This window comes from Branchiostoma lanceolatum, chromosome 3 (genome assembly GCF_035083965.1).
Source record: "Branchiostoma lanceolatum isolate klBraLanc5 chromosome 3, klBraLanc5.hap2, whole genome shotgun sequence".
Taxonomy (NCBI): domain Eukaryota; kingdom Metazoa; phylum Chordata; class Leptocardii; order Amphioxiformes; family Branchiostomatidae; genus Branchiostoma; species Branchiostoma lanceolatum.
In genome coordinates, this window is record NC_089724.1 from 20,951,081 (window position 1) to 20,978,729 (window position 27,649).

At 41.5% G+C, this 27,649-nt stretch overlaps 1 protein-coding gene across 9 annotated transcripts in view; it reads right to left on the reverse strand.

The window, feature by feature from the left end:
* The window catches only part of LOC136430974 (fibroblast growth factor receptor 2-like), a 76,370-nt gene that overhangs the window by 12,120 nt on the left and 36,601 nt on the right, over positions 1 to 27,649 (reverse strand). For 3 of the 9 annotated variants that reach the window (XM_066422111.1, XM_066422108.1, XM_066422110.1), the window contains 9 exons: positions 22,150 to 22,357; positions 8,845 to 9,117; positions 8,247 to 8,411; positions 6,485 to 6,657; positions 6,039 to 6,162; positions 2,506 to 2,696; positions 2,116 to 2,163; positions 1,312 to 1,456; positions 213 to 433 (listed from right to left, as the gene is read on the reverse strand). In XM_066422111.1, coding sequence (XP_066278208.1) covers positions 213 to 433; positions 1,312 to 1,456; positions 2,116 to 2,163; positions 2,506 to 2,696; positions 6,039 to 6,162; positions 6,485 to 6,657; positions 8,247 to 8,411; positions 8,845 to 9,117; positions 22,150 to 22,255 — 1,446 coding nt within the window. In that variant the 5' untranslated portion in view covers positions 22,256 to 22,357. Of the gene's footprint in view, positions 1 to 212; positions 434 to 1,311; positions 1,457 to 1,714; positions 1,857 to 2,115; positions 2,164 to 2,505; positions 2,697 to 6,038; positions 6,163 to 6,484; positions 6,658 to 8,246; positions 8,412 to 8,844; positions 9,118 to 22,149; positions 22,358 to 23,093; positions 23,185 to 24,133; positions 24,299 to 27,649 lie in introns of those variants that run through there. The other 6 variants (XM_066422109.1, XM_066422112.1, XM_066422114.1 and 3 more) reach the window with 6 other exon arrangements.

Below are 27,649 nucleotides of genomic sequence, written 5' to 3' on the forward strand. Positions count from 1 at the left end.
CACTACCTCTAGTCGGCCACTCCTAACACCCTTTCCCAAGTTCTGTTGCGCCACACTGATATTCAGAAACTGTCTTGCTCATAGGGCTATGTGTGCAAATGGGGTCTAGCAATTGACAGGCCAGGGGAAAAGTTAATCACCTACAGTTGGAAACCAGTTGGCCTCCTCTGAGTTCTCCTGCATTGACTTGACACAAAGTACTATTTTCTCACCTGTCTTTTTAAGTGTAAGGGTTTCTTCAGCTGGCAGAGCGGTGGTTCGTTGGTCTTGGGCACCTGTTTCCTCTTGAAGCGGAAGTAGTAGATGGCCACGAAGGCAAAGATGGTGAGGAGGAAAACACCACCCACGGAGTAGACGGCGATCTCTGCCGCAATGTCGTACTTGTCAGGCTGGACAGGCTTTCTGGTCTCCACTGTCGGGGGCGTGGGATATTCTGGAGCAATGAACATGCTGGGTTGTAGCTTACCAGGGTTTGGGTCATTACAATTCTACTTAACAAAGCTTGAACGGACATAAGTAAATAAATGATCCAATAGCAAATTCTACAAACTTGGATATGTTGCACCTTTATCTATACATGTGCATTTAGATACTAGGGCTTAGATATGAGATGATACAATTAAAAGAGTGGCACGTTAACAACTTTGAAATGTACACAAAAAAACGACAACAACAGACTTTACTTTACAACTCCTAACTATCACAGACAAATTTTTTGAGACTGAATCAAAATATGAAATACATTAGATATTATCAACGTTCTTTCATACAGTAGTAGCATGAAAGCTCAGCCAAAGCTCAAGGGGATAAAAACTACAAATGGCTTTTCAGAAAATCATGTTATGCACACAGCAGTAATTTTTACTGCATTAGTGATGGCTAATAAGCAATGAATGCACAGTAACTAATTATGAAAGCGAGGGGGCGAAATGAAGATGGCATTCTGGACTAGAGTCAAACATAACACAGCATGAAAATGATATGAATGGATGAATAAATGGATGGATGAATAAATGAATGATGGTTGGATGATGATTGGTGGAAGGCTGTTGGGTAATAATGTCTTGTCTGGTTAGTGTATGAAGAAGGTAAGCAAATCATAATGTGAGAATTAGCTTCACCGCCGTGTTAGTATGATGCAGTAGAAACATGTGAGTGATGAAGATAAGCAGAGAGAGTGAAGAGATCAGTCATCCATCTCATGCAACAAAATGAAAATACACCCATTCTCTAGTTCCTCCTACAAACGTCCCTAGTTAGAATCTGTGGCTAACACATCTAGTGCTTTATCCGATTGTGCTGCCTACGAACCTGGTATAATAGTCAGCCAAGCAGAGTTATAGGAAAAGCCTATAGAGTTCCCCGCCAAGCAAGTATACTGTCCCGCATCCTCCTCAGTAACATTCCTTAGGACCAGCTTCTCCAGGTCTTGCTTTGTGTTATTCACATCCGCTGTCTGGATGGAGGGGAAATTAAAACACCACCGTTTAGTTTTACAGTTTTGGTGTGTGTTGTGTGGAGTGTATTTTTGCGTCTGCTGAGGCACGCAGGAGGCCACGCTGCCGACTAGATCATCAGAAATAGATGGGGCAAAGAGAGGCAGACTTGTCATCTTCCACTGTTAGAATTTCATCAAATTAAAGAATGTGGACTTCTGCAGCATGGCCTCCTGCTTAGCCTCTTACTCTACCCTCTCCCAGTTACAAACTTTTACCTTTGAAAACAAATAACCAAGCACTCTGATTGACGCTTCCTAGGTAACTCTCAGCGCGGCAAGTGTATTTCCCTGCATCCGATTCCTCCACGTTCCTTATTATCAGCTTTTCTGCCGCATCTGTCTTACCTATTCCAGAAGTCTGGACAAGTATAACACATTCAGAATTAAACATACTTTGCTTAACAAGATTGCTCGACCCACCACCTTAGGTTTCCCGCCTGTAGCATTTCAACTCTCAGCTCTTTATGTACTTAGGCAACTTCTCACAGAAATGTTGAACTAATTCCATTGAAATTTTTTTCAGTTTGCCTCAGTACTGGTTTTGAGCTGAGGTTCTCAATGCATTGTCACCACAAAATTCCAAGGGGAAAGTTTTAATCCGTCACCGTTCCACTCACATCATCAATAGGAATGGTATCCGTATCTGAAAAGTCCATGCTGGAGCTCTGGAAGAACATGACGACACAAAGAAGGTGTTCTTTTAAAACAAATATCAACGGTTGCCACGCAATTTCCTTGCTTTTCCATCACCAAGCAAAAGCCAAACTTACTTTTCCAATTCACCACACAAATCTGCGAACCCGTCACCGAAGCTTTTCTTTCAGAATAGTGTGAGTTTTTCGTTGCTTTTTCACTGAGGTTAGTTGAAACATCAGTTCATTGAAATCGATGTAGTTCATTCTTCTTTAATATCTGTGTTGCCCTGTATTAATGATTTCATAAGACCGTGTGTTTCCTTATTGCCCTGTGTGGTAGAGTGTCCATTTGTTATGTGTGTGGGGACATACCTTCAGTACTCTGACGTGGGGTTTGCCGTTGGCATCCACATAGCTTCCGTTCACTTCGTAGTGCTTAAGCCACTGAATGTGGGGCTGTGCATCACTGAAGACCTTACACTGGAAGTCCACTGTACTCCCCACCACAACAGTCTGGTTCTGGGGCAGTCCAGGGGCCAGGATCGGTCGGCTTGGTGATCGCTCTGCCACGAGAAGAGAGAAAAAGAACATAAAGTGTTGCTGTTCCCATTTACTTTATTCTACTCCCCTTCAGTCATGGGAAGTCCTGACCTTCCGGAGTTCAAGCTATTTGGTGTTCTGCAATCTTATCAATGAGGTACTTCCGCACACGCCAACTTGTGTTGCAAGTTTGGTGCCATTCTATGTTGCTGATAGATATATCCTTGTTACTAGCACACCAGTGCACATGTAGAATTTCAAAAACTAAACTCAACATTACGGGTAAAAGTTTCACAATAGGATTACAAGCCCTTTGAACTAAATCAGTTTGCGCTAGAATAGGACCAAACCCAAACACTAGGATTTGATAAGGAGAGTCTTTCTCCTTCCTGTAGAGTGACCAAGAATGTAAACCAGGACATTTGAGCTGATACTACAAGGCTTCAATGTGGGGGGTGAGGGATTGTTGTAGACTCCAGAGACACTGCAAGTCACGCTAACTTCTTGTTTACTTTTCTGACCTTGTTTCCCCAACAGTTATCCCTTTCTCATTATAAAAAATAGTATTTACTGAAACTTGCATTCTTTTCAGGTTATCAACAGGTAGGGATTAAGTTTTTTCACAAATCATCATTTCTGTTTAATAAGTATGCATGCATGCTTTCTCCAGGAGCATCTGAAGGAAAGGAAGAGCTAATTTGGACTCATAGGGTCAACTTGACACACTGGGATTTTTTCCTAATCTTACTTGATACACTGTACCAGTCCTGAAGCCTTTGGTGGCATACATTCCCCCCAGTGTCAACTTAGAGCCACAAATTTGCCTCTGATCTTCTGAGGAAGTAAACCTCTGGTAAATCATGGCAACACAGCTGACGTCCAGTAATTGGTCAGAAGGTAATCCGCTCATCACGTAAGTAGGGCACAGGAAGACATTAATAAAAAGTGTATAACTTTTAACACCTAGACTGTCTCTTCTGCATGTCTAGGAAGATAGTAGTAGATAAAGGAGGAATTCAGAGACAACATAGCTAGGCCAAGGTAAACATAGGAGGTCATAGCGCCTGAATAATCGAGGTTTCCTTCCTTCCTTCCCGACCTTGTAGCAAATTCATCATACTGCCACATGATGCCAGGCGAAAAATGGTTGGGAACTACATTCGGGCCAAACATAATACAGTACATCCCTTAGTATTGAGTAACTGTCATTTGGCACATCCCTTAGTATGTCTGAAATGGGCACATCACTGCAAGAATAGTAACTGGTACAGCCTGTCAGAGACCACTTGACAGGAAAAAGACAAACTCCTGAAAAAAACTGCCAGGGGACATAACAGCCTACCAGCAACCACATCTATGAGTCAGGTGATAACATAAGGTCAACTTAATCATACACAACAGTAGTTTCCTTCAGGGCAAAGAAGAAGCACCTATCAAATGCCACACCCATTTCCAGAGGGCTTTCAGTGTTGGCTATTACATGATGCAGCGTAAAAGCTATGAACAAGAAGGAGGTATCAGACCATGATGGCAACCTAAGCTGAGAAGTAAGTTGCTCTTTAAGGTGGCAGTTACTTTCCACTTGTTCCGCCAGCTCTTGCCCTACTGAAAACCAGTCCCAGAGTTTCTACAAATACAATCCAATTAAGGGATTTGGCTGTTTCTTTTGTGTTTGTGTTTGAAAGGAGGTGACATCCGGCTCCCCTCCCCTCTGGCCCTCCAGAAGGGTCACAACTTTTTTGGATGCCCTGACCCTGTGCTTCCGGTATCATGTGGCACTTAGACCAGACTTACAGTTAGGAGGAGAAGGGCATCAAACTCATACAATGAACTACAAATGAACCTCTCTAACAACCTCCTTGAATGGCTACGTCTACAACTGAAGATTCGCTTCCCTAAACCACTGTCTCCTTCAGATATGCCTGGTAATGGCTTCTCCTCAGGCTGAGTTTCTAATAAATAAGAGCTTAAGTCTGCTTTCAACAAACCTTCCCAGAAGTAAACTAGAAATTTAGGCTAGGTATAAATGACTACTGCCAGTTGAGTGACAGGACCCAAATTCTATGGGGAAGGTTCGATTTCACATCTAGCTTCCTGTTCCTTCCTGTTGAAGGTCAAAGAGGTCAAACATCCCAGGAAAGACAACCAGCTTCCACATGGAATGAGACTGTGTGATTTTTATGTCAATCATGTGGACAAAGTTTAAGCCATCCAACCTTTTTTTTATTTCAGACAGACTGAATTTTCAGGCTTCTCGGGTTAATTTTGTGTTGATCGAGAAATAGATCAATTTTACGCATGGCCTCTTACTCATTCTTCCTTCCTGTACCTATCTATAGGGTTTGGGGGTGAAGTCCAAGGAAGGTATTTCAGCATTTATTCATTTATTGGGTTACAACTTACAAGGCTTCACTGTTGGCATTATTTCTGGATAGAAACACTGGAAGTCCAGGAAAAAAAGGTTTTTGAATTGCCATCTCTTGTACTGGACATACATACAGGCAACAAACTTTTGACTAAACGTTCTCACTTCTAGGTCAGCACTTGCTTCAAATAATTTGTTTAGTTGGTCTAAACATTAAGGCTGCTCATGGTTTGCTACTACTGAGGCTCAGAAAATATATGTATGCTTCATGTTTGAGGTGACTGATCTGACCAAATATCACTCTTGTAGTTGTATTTTAGTTTGTTAGGCCCATTTCTTGGACAACCGGTACTTCAATAAACAACTGTTTCAAATGTAAACCTTTTGGATGAAAGACTCCCTCAGGCTACATTAAATTTGCACCCTTGCTGACTGTGACTGTGTTCTAAGGAATAACTTCATTGTTGACTTCATCATCTGGTCCTGATCATGGAGTGTCCTTCTGTCTGTCTCAGGAGTCAGATCAAAGACAGGGAGCATCTCAAGATGACTACTTGTCTAGAGGACCAATGAATTTGAATTAAGACAGACCTGACTTGTCAGGTTCTAACTCAAGCTCCTTCTATTCAATTTCTGTTGGCCAGCTTCCATCTCCACTGCTTCTTACCTTAGCACCTCAGTTCCTCACTGCTACTACGTACTTATTAATCAGAGCACAGGACAAGTAGGCTTTTGACTATACACCTACGCTGGAATATCAACCTACACCTGACACTCATGTGTCGTGTCACTCATCTCCTAAAAAGGATATCTGCACATCAAACCCCCATCCCTTATGAGATATAAGTGCATTAATCCAAACCACATGCACAGCAGCTAACCCAGACCTTGGACTTCCTGACTGTTTATTGGCTTATTACAAGTTTTTCCCATTTCCTAGACTAAACAAGAGGAAGCATTGCAGAGTTTTGTAGCATGACTGATATCCTGAAGCCTTTACCTATGACATCCAACTCGTAGGTGTGGTTGATACTGCCATAGGCGTTCTTGATGATGCAGGTGTAGAACCCTTCGTCTGAGGGCACAATACCGGTCATCACAAGGCTCCAGTGCTTGTTACGGATCTGGAAGACATAATGCATGTGTCAGACAAATCCAGTCCTCAAGCTTGAGCTACTTATCTAATACATCAGTTTGTTCATTCAGACCCATGTAGTGCGTAGTGGCACATGGGTCAGCATGTTAGCTTGCTGTTTTAGTTGCAGGGTATATCTTTACAGGGAGGGTTTGCTAGCCATTTCCCTTTGATATATCAGTACTAAGAAATCAATTGTGACATGAGCACATCATGACTGAAAAACGTCCATATAATCATCTATTCCCCTCTGTTTTTTCATGGATTACAAAATGTAATAACATGCCATGTCAACAAGTGACAAGTCCCACCTTGTAGCCCTCCATTCTGTCGGACTCCCGGAACTCCTGTTTGTCCTTGAGCCATCTGATGGTGGGGCGAGGGTTGCCTGTTGCTGGGCAGCGCATCTTGACCGTGTTCCCAGCAGGGGCTGCGATGATCTTCTGGTTATCTTCTGGCTTCTGCCACTCTGGTGGATGGGGAGCTGGAAAGGCAACAAATATTTCTCATTTCAGGCTTCTTCTCTCTATTGGTGAAAGAACAACCATGTTTTTCTCTTTTCTGTACTATATTTGTGGCAGTACCTCAAGATTCTCCTTCCATAATGTCATAGTAATAATTAATACCTTTTGACACATCAGCCACACGTAAAGCTAATTTATTAGGATAGAAGCTCCTGAGACGTGAAGCGTCATTTGGCCCAAAGCTGGCTTTTGATGGGAAGAATAGTGAGGATCGTGGGGGGGAAATCTTGATAGACAAGGGCAACTGGCTTTACTGTGCCCACAAGCGCTTATTGAGGGACCTATTCACAGCATCTCCATTTATCGGTTGTGATGAATGAGGTCTGACAGAGTGCAGTCTCCGGATGCTGCACAAGTACAGTAGGCTAGTTCCGCACTGCTGCAAAGCCAACTTTTGAGGATTGGTAAAACATAATAAAGGTGGATTTGGGACTTACAGAAACTGTGTTGTACCTAGTATGGTCGTGCTCTACTCATGGAGTCAGCGGATTCTACAAAAGAATGTCCTACTATACCATGTCACCATTGGGCAACAGAGAAGAACAAGTCAAGAAATGTCTTGCTGGCATTCAACCTTTTCGTAATCTAGGGAAAAGTTCATGACATTTGGAAGAAAGCTGTTGTTGGAATGTCACACCAAAACATGCAACATTTGCACTCCAAGACTGGTCAGATTGTGTGAAAAGGGGTACACACTTACTTAACATTGGTTCCCTACTTTCTAGCTCAGTATTTTGACTTCATTAAGTTGATTTCTATTCAAGTTGAGACACAAACTGTGCAACATGCTAGTCCTGGTTTATGTTCAGAATTGGGGCACGGGCCAAGAATTTTAAGATATGGCTATCTGCTTCAAAGTAAATGACTAAAACCACAGCAATGCAGTGACACATGGTCCTAACAGGCCTACTAGGACCAAGGCTTTCACACTAAGATACCACAAATGGCCAAGAACTTAGGCTTGGAACTATGAATGCCAATATCACAACATTGGTGTAGAAATGTCTTCAACTAAACAAAACCATGAAACATTTAGTGTCACAATTACTGAAATCCTTTGAAAACCTAGCACAACCTTTAAACAGATGAGATTTGTTCCACATTTGCACAGCGTTGTTTGAAGTGTTGGTACAGAAAATGCAAGCTTTACGGTAGACCAGAGGATCTGTTCCTTGTCAAGGAACAGGCAGGAAATCCAGCAGGACAGGAAACCCAAGCATGCCAAGTTCTGTCATTGGGAACTGCTGGTAACACAGAAAAGCTGCAATTTTCTTCTTGTGCCTCACATCTTCTGCAGTATAGGGTAACAATACCAACCTAATCCGGAAGGAGTAACTTTTCCATTGCTGCTGTTTTGTCTTGTGAACCTCAAAAGGATTTCAGCTGGCATAATCATGTGACATATCTACGTAACTATCATATAAATCTCCTTTTTTATCTACAATTTGGTTCAATACAATACCAATTTTTGGTTAGTCTAAAAGTTGAAAAGTATGGCTTATAATATTCTGTTATCCAATGATTACAGAACCCTTTACACAATGCATACCATCATCATGAATCATCCCTGGTTCGTCCTCCTCATCCTCCTCATCTGCAGCATAGTCCTCATCATCCCCGTCCCTCAGGGCGGCCAGGTCACCCACATCCAGCTCATCCACACCTTCAGCACCTATGGTGTCCATCAAGATTCCGTCGCCTGAGAAATTATCGTCTGAAATATACAGACTAATGGCTAGGCACGAGCATGCAACATGCAGTATGGAGGATGGGGCATGCGAGGAGAGGTTAGGGAGATGGGAACTGCATGAGGACACACTCGTTAATGAGAGACACACAAAACAACTCTACTATGAGATATAACAATTCCTAACAATACTACAGATTCAAGAATTTAACAATGTACAAAATGATACGTAGGCTTCATTTCTGAAGAAAACTGTCATAGCTGCATTGTAGAACATTCTTGCTGTGAGCATTGTGAGACAGCTACATTTCTCAATACAACTTAGGAACAGGTAATGAGAAAATATTTCAAATGAGATGAAGAGGTCAGAGGAACAAGTCAGGAATGATTCCTTCAGCTACAGTTAGAAAGTGTGAAGAAACTCATTTATCAGAGGTGCTGTTTGAGAAGATGTACGTACCATGTACATGTAATGTCATATTTCCTTGTATTGTTCCAAAGGAATTCTCTGCTATACATGTATAGACGCCTTCATCTTCCCATTGGACATTGTTAATAGTCAATCGAAATCTGCCCAAGTCATATCTTGGCATTTCGTCCTGAATAACAATTCCATTGTGAATCCACACGATAGAAGGTCTGGGGTCTCCAGTCACTCTACATCTAAGCTCTGCCGTCTGTCCTAAAGACACGCTGATGTCTTTTTGTTGGGAGCTCTTCCAGGATGGAGGTTCTGCAACGAGACAACACAAATGCGATTTAAAGTTGTATTCCAGATGAAATGCAGAAAGCAATAAACCCTTCATGTCATATATTGAAATAATTGTTGAAGAAAGGGCTTTCTTCAAGAACGTTAGCAAATCTATCCTAACCATAAGAAAAGGTGCATTTGAGTGAGATGTGCCATACATTGTCCTCCTCTACCAGAATAACAATGTTTTATAGCTTTCGTCCTTGGCTACTGTGAATACTGTCGGTTTCCAAGAACATGTCTTATGTTCAGTGGCTGCAGTTTGCCCTAGATTTTTGTCAGATGCTATTTTAAGGCTGTTTATCACAAACTGAAGAACCATCCAGTAAATTCTTCACATTTACGACAGGCATAAGCTGCCTGCTCCGTGCTATCACCGTGCAGCATGCACTAAAACGGGGCATGTGTCCAGGAAATGCCAACTTCTGACATGTTTCTCAGCACTGGACAGCAGCAGCCACCTTATCGGAGAAACCTAGGAAGTCAGGACTTAGGTTTGCTGGTCCACCATTGGTTGGTTCCCTGGCTGTCAGGGACAGCTGGGAAGGGTGAACTGCCTGCACTTCCTATGGAAGTCCCTGTGAGAATCCCCTGCTAAGGTTCTGATCCAAGTGGAATGTTGAGAACTACTGAACAGGAGGAAAGTCTTACATACATTTACCCATAAGACGTCTTTGGTAATATCTCAACCACACAGCCTGTCATTTTAAGGCCTAATTATGATTTAAAATCACAGTGGTCTCGCTATCATGTACCATAGAATACTGTACTTTCAGCTCAACTGCTAAGAGCATGAGAGAGAGACTTTGAAACACAAGTTATCTCAAAGTTATTTCTGTCTCATGTATCTTTATCTTATCTGTTTGTGTTCTCTTCAGCACAAAACATGAAACAGACAAAAAATCTTCTTAACTTAACACCCTGACAAGATTTCTTGGCAACAGTTCAGGCGAGCAATAACACTTCTTCAAGAACACTTAATGCAAATTTCCTGGTACAGTTATATCCACATATAGACCTTATTGTAGAACATGAAGACCTTTTGCAACTCAATATAATGATTTGTCAGTTAGATTCAATCAAAATAAATCTTTTACACTTCAACCATTACCTACATCTTTTTGATGTATGTTTATTTAGCACTTTTAGCAAAGGACATGAGAAATGACAATAACTGAAAGGCGGCTTACATCTTAGTCAATAGTATGGTGCTGGACAGGGAATCTTATCTATCAGCTAGACCCAGGGTAAGCCTTAACACCAGTGTCTGTGTTAATACCTTACTTAAACAGAGCTACACACTTCTCCATTACAAAAGTAATAAGGACACAGTTCTAGATTTCAACACATCCCCTTAAGAAATATGACTACGCATATCTACCTAGTGAACTACATCTCCCTCTGAAGTTGACAGTGGCTTTCTAAGCTGTATGACCTTTGACCATGTCGGAAACAGCAGTAAAACTTCAAAGCATCCCCAAAACAATAAATCAGGATTTCTACCTTCCACATGAGGGAACATTTCTAAACATCACAGATTCCAGAAAGCCACAATCAGCTAGCTATTTGGTGGGTTACAATTAAGATACCACCTATGCTTTGAGGCAGGTGACATGCTTGCTGCATCTGTCCACACCTGTGTATACTCACCCCAGTCATGTTGACCATGGGTGATATACAACTGCCTGGCTATCACTCTATGGTATGGGCCTGTCGTAGAACATTAATACTTCGCTGCTCAATTTGACGATTTTTCAGTCAAAACAAATAAATTTGGAAAGAAGTTTTACAGGTCTGGCCATGAATACAGAACCACACAACCAACAGTATCTTGCAAGTCTTTCCAAGATTTGTTTTACCAGCCATTTATGGCTATACAAACAGACGTAACTACCTGAGAATGTGTAAATGCAGTGATGACTTATCTAGGTCAAGTTTGAACACAAATGTTCTCCTGGTTAAGATACTAGATACTTGGTAATTTTCTCAGAAAGCTTGGGACCTAAAGCAGCAGGCATGTCCCACCACCCCAGGGGAAATGTACCTGGCTGTGCGGTACCTGTTGGCCACAGGTGTGTGGTGCCCACTCTGTAGGTGACGACAGGTATGTTGTAGCTACCTGGGGACAATAGGAAGGTGTTTGTGGCCAAGGTATTGAACTACGCGATTCCACTTTGTCCACTTTTCAATTGCAGGTGTTCGAAACAACAGACAGAAATGCCTGAACAGTTCGCTTGACTTGAATAGAAATATTTCTATGGCCATGTTTCTTTGCCTATGCTGGCCCTAGCCATACTGACTCACGTGTATAACTCGATGTAATCTATGTTATCAACAGCCTGCCATCAAATAAGGCTTTTTAGTACCTCACAGCCTTGAAATAAGACAACAGGTCAACCCCAGCCTGGAGGAACATACCACAGCTGTAGTTAGCTCCGGTCTGATTTGTTGCTACAATTTACAAAGTCTGGCTTGAATTTACAAAGCTAGGCTACAAATCACAACTACTGGCTCCACAATCTAAACAGTTATCTTCCCCCATTGTACTTTTGTAAGGCCTGAATTTTCGAGACACATGGCACGAATGCTCTGCCAGTTCTCTGAGTTTGAAACACTACCTGAGGCATTGAAAAGACCACAAAATCTTGTTACGGCCACAAGGCGGCCTTTTGTGCTCTTGCCACCTCATTCCATGCCAGTTTGTTTCTGGGGATGAAATTTCAGCAGACTATGCCAACACTGCTCTCATTGCTGTAAACTTGTATTTCATGCAAGGGAGCAGGACAATGAGAAGTTTCTATGGCTATACAAACAGGCCAGGGGCAGAGAAAGCAAGGGTGAGGTTTAAGAACCCAGCCCCTTGTACTGTCACGTTTGGAAAGTAATGCATCTTCGGACAGCCTCCAATCATCTCTGAACCTTAATTAAATCCTACACATCTGAAAGCGGGGTTGACTCGCTAAGTGAGATCAGGTCGAGCTTGGTAAACAGGAGGGAAAGGCAAAGGATAAATATTAGCACAGGCACATAATGGGGCCGATTGTTAATTAGGCAACTTGATGCGGGTTCAAATGCAAAGAAAAGGCATAAACAAAGCAAGGAGCACGAACCATGTACCTTAACCCCCCATCAAGCTATGGTCTAGGAACGGTTTTCGTGAAATGTCGCTAATGGAGAAATGGAAATATTTAGACAGTGTACAACAGAGGTCATGGTCTGTGGCACGTGAATTAGATCTGTCAAACTGCTGCACAATCGATAACGAACCTGTCTAATATAACCTATCCTATGTCTGTTCATACATGATAATTTTGCATTTTCTTCCTATGAAAGTTGACAAAACTTCCAAGCTAATCCACTCTATACCTTTGGATATCGTAAGTTTTCTTTTCAAGGGCTTTTAAGGTGTTCAGGCTGATCTCTGCGGGGTTCCTGTGGACAAAGAGTCAGAAAAAGCAGTGGCCATGGTTGGAGGGGCCCCAAAAGCTATCACAGGAAGTAATGGACAGATAGTCCACTTCACCTGGAACACCGTATTACGTTTTTATACAGCGCTGAACATACAACGTCTACAAAGCCGTGCTGACCAATCACCATGAAAAGAATAGGCTAGGCCGCACCTTTGGGGTACCCCAAACTAGCTTGCCTTTTCTGTCAAGAAGTTTTGGAACACTTTTTTTTTAATATCAAGACAATATTCAGATGAATTTACTAACATTGGTCAATGGTTAATCATGCCTACTCACGCAGTCAATAAACACTGTTGGGTATGCTATAATGAACAAATTTGGTATCCAGCAGCCAAGCTGTCAGGTTTTAATACTTCTCTAATAACTGGATTTAAATGTAAGAATTAATTCCACTTCTTCCCTCTCAATTAAGATTAGTAACCAGGAATCGATGACAAAAGCAGCCTGGAGTGACTACTCATTAATGACTATAGATTGACATTAACGTCCTCCAAAAACCACTCCTGTGTCCATGGGCGTAAGCCACCACAGCGGAGTAAGCCATTCTTGACGGATCTTGTGGCAATACCATTTAGCTCAAATATATTCACAACCGCCCAGTGTAACATTGATATTTACTGAGAGCATGAAACTTTTGTATTATCCCCTGCATCTTGCAGTAGTCTGGTATAAAAACAAGAAGCCAGTCTGGTGGGTTTTACTAAAACAACACAGCACCACCCTCCTTTTGTTACAGCTCCTCTATTTCTATCTTCACCTCCCAATCATCACACCTTACTGTAAGGGAGAACAATGCTGCCATCATTATGGATGTAGGACTGAGAAAATCCATTCAAGAGAAAATCATACTGTACAAAACAAAATACAAGTCTGAACAATATTCTACATTACATACCCTAGCCCTAAATTAAGCCATCCATGTAATAATTGTAACTAATATCCATCTGACTCAGAAATCAGTGCCACACCATAACAAGAACTTCTTCCAAGCACAAACCACACAACTTTGCACAGAAAACCTGAAGTTGAAGTTCAAACACACCTAATAACCTCCTGGTGACAAAGGCAACACAAACAACTCTAGCACAAACCATTCCCTCAGAAAGGGCTTTCACTGCCTGGGGTAATCCTCCATCACTGACCCAAGTCTAAGCTGCAATTATCTCAACAATACCTTTGGAAATAATGTGTGCTGGTTCTTCTAGAAATGTTCAGTACCTGACAGCTACCAAGGATTTTGGAATCATATGCATCAATGTTACTTATCCATACGAATTTCAAACAGTCGAAAGAAGTATGGAACTACTTAATAGTGATACTAATAACTTCATTGACACTGAAAATGCTGCCTCTCTCTCTACCAAGGAACCTGGTAAACAAATTTATTAGAGAAAGGGGTTAATGGTCCTCAGTTATCATAAACCTTCCCCGGTCCCTGACACAACAGATATTAGAAATTCCAGCCCAACAGCCTGTAGTTATGCCTCCATCCCGGCTTTGTTGATTTATGCCCCATGCTGATCTCCTCGACATATCATAACAGACATGCTAGGATGGTTTGGAATGTTCCTGCTTGTGACGCACTATATATTGCATACCTCATCAAATAAAAAACATCAATGGTTTCAGAATGTAACAAATGATACCTATTAATCCTTCACATAGGATGAAGCTGTCTATAACCAGAAACAAGCTCCAATTTCCTGGTATCAAAACCTTCAATACCATTTGTTCATGTATCCCTAGGAGATATGGTCCAAGCCCCGTGTGAGGACACACCATGATGTGTTTGTGAGATGTCTTGGGTAGAGTACTGCCTATTCATTTATTCTCTTCAAGCATTGCACAAAATAAAAAGATATCTGCTCAAGACTTATCCGTGTTGGCACATGTCAGGGTTGGAGACAGTGAAAACTCATGATTACATAGCTACACACTTGCCCAGTCTGCCTTGTAACCCAGACCACAGCAGAGAGGGGTTTCCAGAACAAGGTTGGAGGTCCACAAAAGTCCGGAAGTCTGATCAGTGCTTTCTGCAAACAAGCTGCACACACCTCTGTTTGCCTGGCCATTCATACATAAATACACAAAAATTCTGTCAGCAGCGCTCTGCGTTTCCTTCAAACCTGAAATATCAAGGTTTAAGACATAACAGTAAACAGTTACCATATGAAGTTTTGGAAGAGACAGGCCTGAATCTTTATTCTTGACATTGCTAACATGCCTTGGGTATTTTTCATACAGTATCCAAATGTGGGACTAGTTTCCGTCATGTTGTCTTGTTTCCATGTCTAGAGTTATAAGTTATAATGAGTTATAATCAACAGGTCACAGAAAATACATTCTGATTATACTCAAGACCTTTGAGACAAGCATGATTTTATCATGGTGAACAGAAAACATGTATCAGTTTTCCGTCTTGCCCAACTCAGACCTATCAGTAATACCTCTTAACCCACTGACAGCTTTAGCAACTCCTTGCAAGGAGCAAACAATTGCAAACAATACTGAGCGGAAGGCTTGGCACTTTCTCCAGCTGGATCCTTTCCTCCTTTCATCCCAACACTTGAGGAAAAACATGTCTCAGAGCCTTCCTGGGTAGAACCACTGCTGCAGGGCGGGCAAAATGTACCCGTCCTTCTTAATTGACTAGCAGAATACTGTGCCTTACAGTCTGTGCCCTACATTGTACTACATATTAGATATATAGGAAATATCACTCTTTGCTGGCACAGTCATTTCCACACATTCCATACAAATGAGACTTCTGGGAAAGTCAACTTCAAATATTTCTCTTCACTTGCAACAGAGAGACTAGTCCTTCGATTACAGCTGACAGAAACCAGTGGTATTAACTAAATTATTTTTGTAGCAGCAATCTGATTCTTTTTTCCAGTTCAGGTCAAACCTCCATTTAGTTTACAGTTAAACTTTGTTATAACAAATACTTCAAAGAGAATGCTGTAGCCCCTTCCAGTCTGTGCGCACACAAAATACCAGTCTTGCCCTTCCATACTTGTGTATAAGAACTTAGACCAAGCACAGGGCATCTGCCGCTGTAGTACATGTGTATGCTGTAGACTGATGGGGTCACTAATAACCCACATTCCCACACCCTCTACCCACTGACCTTGGGTAGAATTTCACAAGGTGTTTAATTCCTAACAATGCTATTGTACTGGAGCACACAAGCTAACGGAGAATATAAAGACAGATGGTTGAAACTTGACTTCTTTTCAGGATCTGAAGTATGGCTGCCAAAAAATTCACAAATGTCACCCAATACCTGAACATTTAATCTTAGAAGCACAGTTTTAGAACTTATAACATCTTCATTTAATGCCTTGATTTTGCACAGATTTGGTGTCAAAAAGCTTTCCAGGCAGGGAGAAGGTTGAAAACTCATTCAGTGAGAAAAAAGCTTGGTACATCTGGTACTATTTCCAACTGGGAATAGAAACGAGTAAGGGTGTGCCCATGTTGGTGAACTGGTGGTTAAAACATCCTTATTACGACGTGTGTCGTCTTTCAGCAGCACAGGTGATTTTCCTCTGATGCACGTGACTGGGACCCAATAGCCTTGAACGATTATGGGTGCCCCTGGAGAAACGTTAGCATCTTGAGAAAACATTGAACATACTTCATCGTCATATAGCCATTATTCCCTCAAATCAAGCTTGCAAAGTGATGTTTGATCTTCAACCATTACTCCTTTCAAAGCCTTTTGTTTTCCACCACCACCAACAGACTGACATTTCCTTTGACACAGGTATACTGCCTGCAGTCAGCGAGTCTGGAGGGGAGCATTACACAGATAAGTTCAGGCTAAACCTACATTCAAACAGTACTTTGTTTCTGTACCAATGATAGGATGGAAACAAGCGTTGGTGTTCGGGAACACAATAGGAGTGACAGTTGGTCTGATAGGGGTAAGACCCTGCTCCCAGCTTTGTCTCCAACCAGCCATGTAAGGAATGTGACCCCTGAAGGAAGGACCTGCAATCCCACACAAGTTCACCTGAAATATTTCATCCTCCTAAGCCACCGCTAGCTGAGATTTCCCCCGCCTTCAGATTACAGGTACATGTATGCAGCCTTGCTATTTTAATTCATATGAAAAGAATCAATTTACTGATATTCCCTTGGCCTTCTCTATTTCAACATTTTCAGGGTTCCAGAGGTCTGCTGAATGTCAACTGGAAGAAACCTACCACCCACCAGATAAAGTAGTAAGAAATTGGTATTTGCAAGATCTAGATCATGTTGCAAGTCTGTAAAACCTCATTGGCACAAGAGCTTCATGTGTCTATTGTTACTACTCTCCAAAATGAAAGGCACTATTGTGAAAAATTGACGAGACTGTTATCAGTCATACTCTTCCAGTTTACTGCTCACAAAATTTTACTGTTGGCTAGATCACACAAACAGTAAAACAACTTCTCCTGAGGGCAAAAATCAACCAATCAAAATATGGAGAGCACTTTGTTACATACAACCAGGCTACTGTTACTTCTACTGTGGCTCCTTTATTTTATGGGTGAGCTGCCCCAGGCCAAGGTGGAGGCAGTTATTCAGATCTTTTATCTTCATGAAGATGATGGATAGTAGTGGTCTCCTGGTGATTGACAGGTGCAAAGTCACATGATCAGTGATGTGTTGTTTTTCTGAACAGGCTAGGGAGGACTAATACGCCCCTGGGAGGGCAGCTTTATCTTCCAGCATTCACAAAGACCTCTCTTTAAACCTTCAGTCCCTAATTTGTAAGCTTATCTGTATACAGAAGGAAGAGGGTTATATAAAGGAAACCAAAGCTATCGCACATGCCAATATAATGAAAAATTGGTCTGACACACTTGCAACTGTTCTTTGCCGTATCAAAATCGCCTTAAGACGTAATCAGTTACTCCCGAATTCTGCCAAAGATGTTTTGTCTTACAAAGCGTCTACTGCGTCTCTCGCATTCCAGCGCACTCCCTGCTCCAGGCAGTCATAGCAACAAATCTTCTCACATCCAAACCTCATGATAAGCAACCACTAAACTACTGGAGGGAACATTGGGATGCCAACACACACAAAAAGTCAGTGGCAAAAACGTTTTATGTTTATCAATGGCAACTCAGTTTCATCCCGTAATATAGTACTGTATATACTATAGTGGTCCTGTTACACATCCTTGAGATATCATACTTGATGACAACAGTTGCTGAAGTCCATACCCACTAGTACCAGTTTACTTTGGCCACAGCCCAGGGAAAAGCAAAAATAGATAGGCCCCATTCTTGGAAACCTCTGCCACAACCAGTTCATGTAAAAGTCACAACACTCCTGCTTGCAGCTGCTGCTGCTGTACATCAGCACCTGTATAAAATTTCTGGATTTTGAACGTTCGTGACGACCTCATCAAAACATCACTGTGAATATCTGACATGAATATAGCGGGTTCATCTGACAGAACATTCTGGTTTATAGAGTATTCTGGTTTATATGGTCTGAGGAATGAAGCAGATTGTGACCTTTAACCTTAACCTTAGATGATTGGCCTGAGATAGATTTCATCTAAGATTGGTGACCAGGGTCATTCATGCTCATGAAACTGACTCATTTCAAAAGATAATACAGACTTCCTATGCTAAGACAGAGAAAGAACTTGGAATTTTGCAAATATCTCCAGAAAATCAGCAGAAGTTAGTTAAAGATTTAGATCATTTCTACGGGATGACTCCACCAGCCAGAAGGTCGAAAAATCAGCATCAGGCTCATACAAGATTGACTCATCTCAAAAGATGATCCAGACTTCTAGGAGTAATTACTAGGGGACCCTACCCAGTATGAAGCCAAACTTCTGAAGGTAAAATTTTCTCTGGGGATCTAAGGTCATGCTGGTCTCCTTCCTACCACATCCTCTTCCAGACAGGAACATCCTGGTGCCCTCCCTGACATCCCATCGCTCACCTACATAGGGTAAATTGGAACCACACTCTCTGGGAAAGGATGATTGGAATGCTGCAATCAGAGACAATCACCAACATTCTCTGTGATGTATTCCACATGGAGTTCCTGCCACCTTTTCCTGGAGAAATTCGCCATTAGATACTCATTCAAGATAGCAGGTAACACGGAAATCTAAAACAATAACCATCTTGCTAAACACATATCCCACTATTCATGAAAGGAACAGCTTGAACAACCAACTCTTGCTCCTCGGTCAAACACCTTTCTGAACTCTTCTGTGTCTCACAACAGACTATTGCCTTCAACTTTATCCTAGCTAGAGGCTAAAAGTCACATGTCACATTGGAGTAGGGCAGCCGGGCAGCTGATGTGTTGGTGTTTGCCTTGACAGTGTTGAAACCATTGCTGTTTACCACAAAACCCAGGGAAGAATGCCAGTCATGTGGAGTAACAGTCAGGATACACACATCAAACGGTGATGACTGCTTAGCAAAAACAATTGCCTTGAATTACTAGAACATGTTACATTTGGTGCTCTTCTTGGAAGATCTGTTTATACTTCCCAATCGTACTTGCCTCCAGGATTTATAATTGGTTTAAACACTTGGTTTTCTACAAGCTACCATCAATGGAGATAAATTACTGACTTTCAAACAAGATTAGCCAGACTGTCTCCTGATGTCCTGGAATCTTCTTCAACACCATAAATCTTACTTACCAGTCTCCTATGTTTACATCACAAGATGACATCATCCCTGCAGCAAAGGCTTCTGGGATAGTAATTGCTAGTATTTATAGCTACTTTGAGTAAATAACTGTTCTAACATAATGACCAAGTCTCAAACACCACAATTACTTTTCTAAGTCCTTTGAAAGAAGCATATTTTTGGTGCTAATAAAGCCTGTAGTGATGTGCTAGTCAAAGTGAGCTGCTTCTTGGCGGCCAGGAAAGTAACACAGATATATCCCTCTGGCCTGGTTACTTTCCACTGATAGGACCGAGATAAACTTTTTGGCTACTCTTGTTGCAAAAATGCCGTCAACATATACAAATGCACTTTTCTGCCTGGTTTTATCTGTTTAAGTACAAATAAGGGGCAAAAGTGTTCAACCCATGGTAACAGCCAAATCAAACACCAGCAAGCTTTCGCCCTAAACATTTAAATATCCTTTGAGCTTCAAATCAAATTCAAGTACACAGACTCGTAAAAGGTATTAAAAAACTCATGAAATTTTACACCGCCGCCTGCGTGATTATGACGGAGCAGGATTCTGTCCCAGCTACAGGCAAACAGAGCTCTAATCCTAAGCTCAAACACGCGAACTGCAGCCAGAATGAGAGAGTGACACTGGGCCTCTTTGTTGGGCTAATAATATTTGACTTGTTTTGGCAGGAGATGAATGTAGGTGTATACCTTCTGTGTTTGAAAATCTGCTCATTCGCAGGGAGACGCCAGGAAGCAAGCACTGAGTACACAACCTACATCAGTCTTTATTAAATTTTGCATGGCAAGGACACACTGGCCTTTATAGTATTGTTTTATCAACATTTTTGTTTTGAACTACTTTTCGTTTTATTTACTCTGCTTCGCCCTTCCAGGATACAAGCAAATGACATGTATCTTTCTCACTATATGAAGCAGCACTTCTGATGGACACATGTCTACTGATTTTCTTGCCAAGTGACCTGTCAACATACAGATTGACACTTCAAAGTAACAGGGTTTTTTTTTTCTAAATTGCCTGCAATAGAAAAAGAGTACTTGAAGGACAAGCTAGCAAACAAAATTTATAGCCTGGCATTTTTGATAACCATACTGGACAGCCAAATGGAAGTTTCCATTGAGAAAGCCATAGGTAAACTAAACTAACACAGCTGAGCAACTGCATCAAGTGATCAAAGGCTTTGTTCAGTACCATACAGTTTGGTTTTAACTTACTGAAGATCATCTGTCTCCCCTGCCTTTTGTAGCCTACATCTTAACATTGCTGTCATTATCTAGCACTTACGAATACTAAGTAAAAAAAACTGTAAACCCCCTCTTTCAGAAACAGTCTCCTCTACACTGTGATAAGGATGTAGAGATGAAGTAAGACACTTAAGACTTCGTTCACTTTTCCTGAAGGATAACGATTGGCCATCCTTGTTAGCTCAGCTTTTGCCAGGATTACCATTAGGGCTTCTTAGCTGGTATGAAGGAATTTTCTAGTCCCTACACAAAGTGAATGGCCCCTTGCCTATCTCAACAGGTTTTGCCTGTTACAACTTGGTTTCTTTACTTTAGTGAGCTGTCGAAGGGCAATGTGTCCTTTAAAACTTCAATCTCAACACTCCAGAGAAGAGGGTTACGACATTAGTTGGCATATTTTTTGTACCAACATTTGAATAAATAAATGCTACGTGATGGCTTCTTAACCCACCTGCACTTTTCTACAATAGCAACAATCACCTTCATCTTTGCTCACTTCGTCCCCAATTTAGTCAGGTAACTGATAGTTTTGTGAGTTTAATCAAACACCAGCATACATGGCATATGATGCATATCCTTCTAAGTGATGTTAGCTTTAACATGTCCTTTTTTGAGTTTGTAAATCTTACAATTTTTTTTCATTTACATGCAATAACTATGTACAATACGAGCTAAAAAAATCATCTCAGATTCCGACATCATTTTACCATCCTTATTGCCCTTTTGCAGGGAAAATAACACACAACGCTTTAATCTTAAAATAAACAGTATGTATACATCACTCAGTACTGCATAAACACTATGGTCTACAGATATTGTCCAACGCTAATGTTCTAGTCACACTTTGCTTTCTGTACACATTCATCTAAAAGGCTATCTTTTCTTTGGTTTTGTCTGAGCCCAGCTGGGATAAGGCACAACAATGGTTACCCCATCAAACCACATGTGCGAAACAGTTCAAGCTGAACTTGTCAGCCTTGGTGTTATTCGGTCCATTGTTCCGCTATAAGAGTGGCACAATGCAACAATTTTGGACGCTAAGGAGTGACACCATGATATTATACCTTCGTGCAAGCATGAATGGCACACCTCACTCAATCGCAGGGACGGGCTTAAGGAGATTGGGCTCTTGGAATAACCACGCAGGTCTACGTGTGGGCAGGTGAACCTGACCAAGTCACTGGTGAGGGCGTAATTACCAACAATCTTGTCAGCATATTATCATAATGACAGGTTTGGGTTCAGGATTTTTAGCCACACCTTTCTCCAACATGGCAATGGAATGTTAAGGCTCTTGTAGGTTTGAATTACAGGTTAAAAGCACTTGAACAACAACACAAGATATGCTGCTTCTTAGAGTGTGATCAGAGGTACAATCCTGGCAACTTTCCACAATCAATCACAAAAAAAAGGTAAATTTCCAGTTGTATTTTGAAAAACGATGTCTTAGTGACCATTTCTGTTATACTTATAGCCTTCATGCATTCAATATACTATAGTAGACATGGCTTGCTTCAACAGGACTGCTAATGCTATCCACTGATCACACTCAATGCAGAAGGAAATACGTTGGCATTTTTGACACCACAAAGAAATCTGCACATCAAGACCTGGACCCTTACCTCCTGGGTGCGGTGTAGCATCTTGGGTTGAGGTGACTGCAGCCATGGCAGCTGTTGCCATGGCAGCAAGCAGCAGGCGCAGCTGTAAGCACCTGCACAGGCCCATGATCGGCTCTGACTGCCAGGCTTGTGGAATCCTCCCGCAGGAACAAGGTGCTATCTCCTGCAAGACATCAGCAGTGGACTGCAGTCTGGGCCTTCACAACACCTGCACAAAACACAACATTTCCTGGGGTTAGATAAAAAAATCACAAAAACAACTTTGACTCCTTTTTCTCAAGAAAGATGGAAAGTTTCCATTTCCCTGCAAACCCCGTCACTATAGCATAGAAGTTGATAGAACCCATTCCGTAGCAAGTAAGAACTTATGATATTAGCTAAGACTTTGATATTAAACAACAAAGTAGGGAAAGGGCTTGTAAGGAATTTTTTTCTTTCTAATGTCATCTGGAAAAGAGATTAAAACATTTATTTGACAGGACACAATTTTCATCACATCTTATCAACAGCATACCTGTACCAAAGTTTGGCACCATATAAATTCTGTCACTTTCTCACAAACAACAAGAATGTGGGCATATAATACTGTACATTCAGTCTATTCACGGACAAACAGTGTAACAAAGAATATAGCTTCCTATGAGTTTACTACAGGACCTGTAATCCTTCAGTTTTCTTGTTTAGTCAGGATCACGCCCTTCTCCCAAGCAACCCACACACAAACCTGTCACAGAATGGACATATTCCCTATTAATGTGTGACTACTCTATACACAGGTGGTACCTATGACCAACTACCATCATCTGGATCTGTAAACCTCTATGTATGCTACAGTAAAACTACAACAGTTTCTCACACATTTTGTGAAAGTACTGTAAACATCTTGCATTCCTCCTTGATTTTTATACAAGATTCCTATCAGCAATCACGGTATCAATACAAACCTCCATGCCCCACGCCATTTGCACAGAACACACAAAGCTGATCCCGGTGATTAAAAGTTGCGTGGCTTTATGGCACCTGAGCAAAGTCCACCTGCAGAGAGGCGGCAGTTTGACTCTATTAAATTGACACCAAGATCTGACAGTGATAATCAATGGAAAGGCGGGAAAGGTCCCATTGTGAGAGGCACCCATGGGGAACTAATGAACCTAGTTATGGCCAAGAAGGAAGCTCAACACCTGTAAAAGATCCTGGCGACTTCAACTGTTCGGATTATAGAGGAATCTCAAGTGTTTAATCAAACGGGGACTGAATAAAGAACCCATGCACCATGTTGGGACACTTGATGCAAAAACAGCCCAATGAGTGGGTCGGAGTGGCCACCTGTGTAAAAAAACATGGCTAGCAGACGCTACTAGGGGAAATGCCTCTTGGGCATGAGAACTGAACAAAGAAAACCATTGAGGGAATAATGTGCTGACCATTACTGCCTTTTGTGAGTCAGAAAAATGCTCATGCTAATACAAAAAGAGAGCCTAGTACATTACTTACAGGATGAGGATTTTTTGTTGAGCACATACACGACCCCCATTGCATACGTTTTATTCCTCTTCATATTCTAGTGCCATTCAGATCCTTCCACTTAGACAACTTTCTCCCAGGCAGTTTTCCCCTTGGTGGCACCAAACATGTTCTTTTTCCCACTAAAATTAAGCATCTTGTTGGAAGGCACCATGATACCAACATTTTTCTCACAGTTATCTTAGTACTACAGACACTACAAGATAGCTTGTTCAAGCCATACTATAAATAAATATTCCACTCTCCCTCACAGTTTCAAACCTCCTACCACAACCTTTCCACTTAAGATATCAATCTTTTTCAGCTTCTACTTACATAAGACGTCAGTCTTTGGCTGCAAGCTTCGGGCCTGTTACTACAAAACAACACTCACTACAAGATCTAACAAGTACAGTACAGAGTTCCTAGTGTTCTATCTCCCCTCCCATACCTCACAACTTCAGTAACTTGGGTCTCTCACCTAACTTTCTGCACTATGGAAGTTCAGTCCGTATCAACCAAGCCCTGATGATGACTCCCTGTATCAGGATGCACACCATCTTTCCAAATGCCCTTGCAACATTGGCTGGAATGTTTACTCTACTTCTATTGACTCTACTGTCTGTCAATCAATGGGTGCTTGGTGAGCTGCACACCCAGGGCCCCTTGTGTACAGGCAACTGGTCAAACTGGTTCCATAAGTGGACTGTGCCACTCCAGGGCCACCACAGGGAGGTGCAGATTTTGGACGACGTGTACCAAACACATACTGACAAGACTGAGAACCTGTATAAAAGTGTAACTTGGTTTTACTTAGTCCATGTCTAGACATCAATGATACTGCAGACCTAACATAGATCAACTTACTTTACTGTTAAATTACCAACAGTTCCCTGACGTGTCCAGATGTAATCCACAGAGCCAAAATTAATCTAGCAAGTCTTCCATTAGACCATTTACTAACGAGTCAGCCTCATTGCTAAGTCATGTATGCAATACATTTTTCTGCTAATTGCCTTTCTTTGGGCTCTTTGTTTCGACCATGCTACATCCCATTGACAAAAACTGTACATTCTTAAAGTTGATTGAATATTGGCCTGGTGTAGAAGACATCCTTGATGTCAAACACATATTGAAACAGTCATTATCTTACTTTGTTGTTATCTTACTTTGTCTTCCAATTAATTAGTAATTAAGATGAGTTTCTTGTGGGTGAAAGAGAGAGAGATTTTCATCAAAGAGCTGTCCTACAGGTAACAGGTGAGGACCAACGCTTGTGCTCCATCAAATTCCCACGGGTCGTTATAACATTTTTCAAAACAATAACATGGCAATGAAGTGCCTGGACAGTTCAGTTACAAATGTTTCTCTGAACATGACAGCTGTATGCTCCATACCTTAGAGGGAACAAGGCAATATCACTGAAATCTGCTATTTATTTTCGGTCCCCAAAGTTCAATTCTCAAATTCTGCATTTCAAGTAAACCAAACTCTGAAGTTGGCATGTCTTCCAAAGTAAGCAACCAACTTCACACAGAGGATACTCAGCTTCTAGGCCACTGCTAAGTACAAAATGACTTAAGCATATGGTACAAATGTTCTCCCCAGACAGAAATAGTTGACATATCCCCAAGAGCCTGAGGTTAAGTGGGTAAAGCAATGCTTCTTCAAATGTTGTTTTATTCCAGCCAAGTCAGCAGGGCCAGGAGGTTTGAATGTTCCTAACAGATGACAACCCTACTTTCACTACCATGTGAAAAAGTTGGAACACGACACTGACCAAGTGATTTACCAAGAAAAAATACAAAGAAGGCAACTGTCTAGATGATGCAGGTGGGCTTAATCAAACTTTATTTGCTCTATTCTACAAAGTACCTGAAATGTCCTTGCTTCTGACAAAATTAATGACTGAATTAAGCTGTCTATGCAGCACACTCAAAAAGCACAAAGATTTCCACTCTCTGCAGACTTGGAAACTAGGTTAGACAAAACATTTTAGACAATTTTTTTAAGTATTTTCTCTGGACCTGAGGTACAGAACTTCCCAAGGTTCATTATTTCCAAGTGCACTTGACACCCTGTTTTTTGCATCCCTCTCCTTTCTAGGATGGATGGTCTGTTTGCCTTTGCACAGCATGATGGGATTCCGAGCAAAGGTCAACGGCCTTGTTTGGGTATATATACACCTAGGAATGCAGACCCAACCATTCCTGCTCTAGAAGGTATACCACTACTTTGTGTGACTATCCCTTTTAATACATTAAAAGCCACCTGTATTGACTGCAAGAAAAGTAGATTACAAAACTCCACGAAAAGCTTGCCTTTCCTTGCCATTTTTCATGCAGCCATCTAACAATCAAAACTTTCTATGGATCAATATTGTACAACTCCAGACTGACTGAAGGGGTATATTATGTCTGACATCAGTTTGCATCAAAAAGTTTAAGGACAATAGATGAAACTCTGGCATCCAACCATACTTTGTTTTAGTTACCCACACATTAGCATATTTGTTCAGTAAGGGTTAGTCCTGGTATGACTGTGGGTAAGGATTTCATATCAGACCAGACAAACCTTCAATAGATATAATCTTTCAAGACCAGAAGGCAAGCCCTTGCAATATGACCTCTGCATAAAAGGCCATGATATCATATTCCAGCTGCATCTTCCATCAATGTATGTATATTTCTCAAGTCACATGAGCAATGGTCCGATGCGAAATATATTAAAGGTATTTTTGACAAGGATTGCCATAACCAGAATCGAAGAAAGATACATCATTTTTCGCAGGGACAAGAATGGATGGGGTCCTAACAAAAGTCGCTCCTTGACGTCCAGCCCAATTACCAAAACTGTTGTTCTAGACATAACAAGGTCCCCTCTCGGACCTTGAGAGGCGGAGGTTGATAGCACTGCAGGGCAATCTCTGCCTTTCCTGCCACTCTGGCGACTTTCTTCAGACTGATAAGTAGGGAGGTGAGTGTGACTGGGGAGACAATCAGACATCCCTGCCAGATGTCTCCATAAACAGAAATATCACTTTCGTTGTCTAAAAAAAATAGAGTCTAGAATAGCCTGGGAGCCTAGAACTGTAGAACACCAATACTGAACATGCCATCAATGTTTTCAAACGACAGAATTATAACTACGGCGGCACCGGGAAGAAAATCAAGAAGTTATCTGCTGACCATTAATTTGAGGTATCAGCATGATCAGCTCTGTAATAGGTAATGAGAATTTTAATGACCTTTCGTATCAGGATTAGGTATTAAGGGCCAGTGTGATCAGGTGTCCCCCTCCTACCCAGTCCTGATTAATTTGCATTAACCTTTCTGACCAACCAAAACAAAGGGTCAAGAGTCAAAAGAGTAATCTGGGACACACAGGGTCTGTGCTATGTATGTCTACAGCAACATTAACTCACTGATTGATTATCTCAAGTTTAAAGCATAAAAGGACAATGATGTAGTGCTTTATAAGTTAACTCCTTTACAACGAAATTACATGGCCTTGGTGACGGTAACAAAATACAGACAGTTCAAGCAAACTTGACTGAGTGCAACAGATTTGGGCAAACAAAGACAAAACTAAGTGTGAGGAAACATGCAAATGGCCATTTGACCATTTTTCCAGAGAACTGAAGCGGAATAAAAACTGAACCAGTCTTGTCCATTTCGCTGGAGTAATTAAGCTGAAGAAAGGCCCAGCCCTTCCTGCAGGCAATAAAAGAGAGACCCTTGTTTCCAAATGCACTGCACCACACTTGTCTAAATATGAATCAATGTGAGTTATGTTCCTTTTTAGCAACAAACTTGGACCAGTTAGGAGAATGAGCACCAAAAGTTGAACTGGAGAAAATCGGGGAGCATGAACGGTAACCAATCCCTTTACTGGGAAAGGATCTGATGTGTTGATCCCAAGGATAACAAGAAATGTCTCTTGTTAGGTCTTAGCTGAGAAAAGGGCCACTGTTGTGGCTCCTACCTCCCACAGCGTG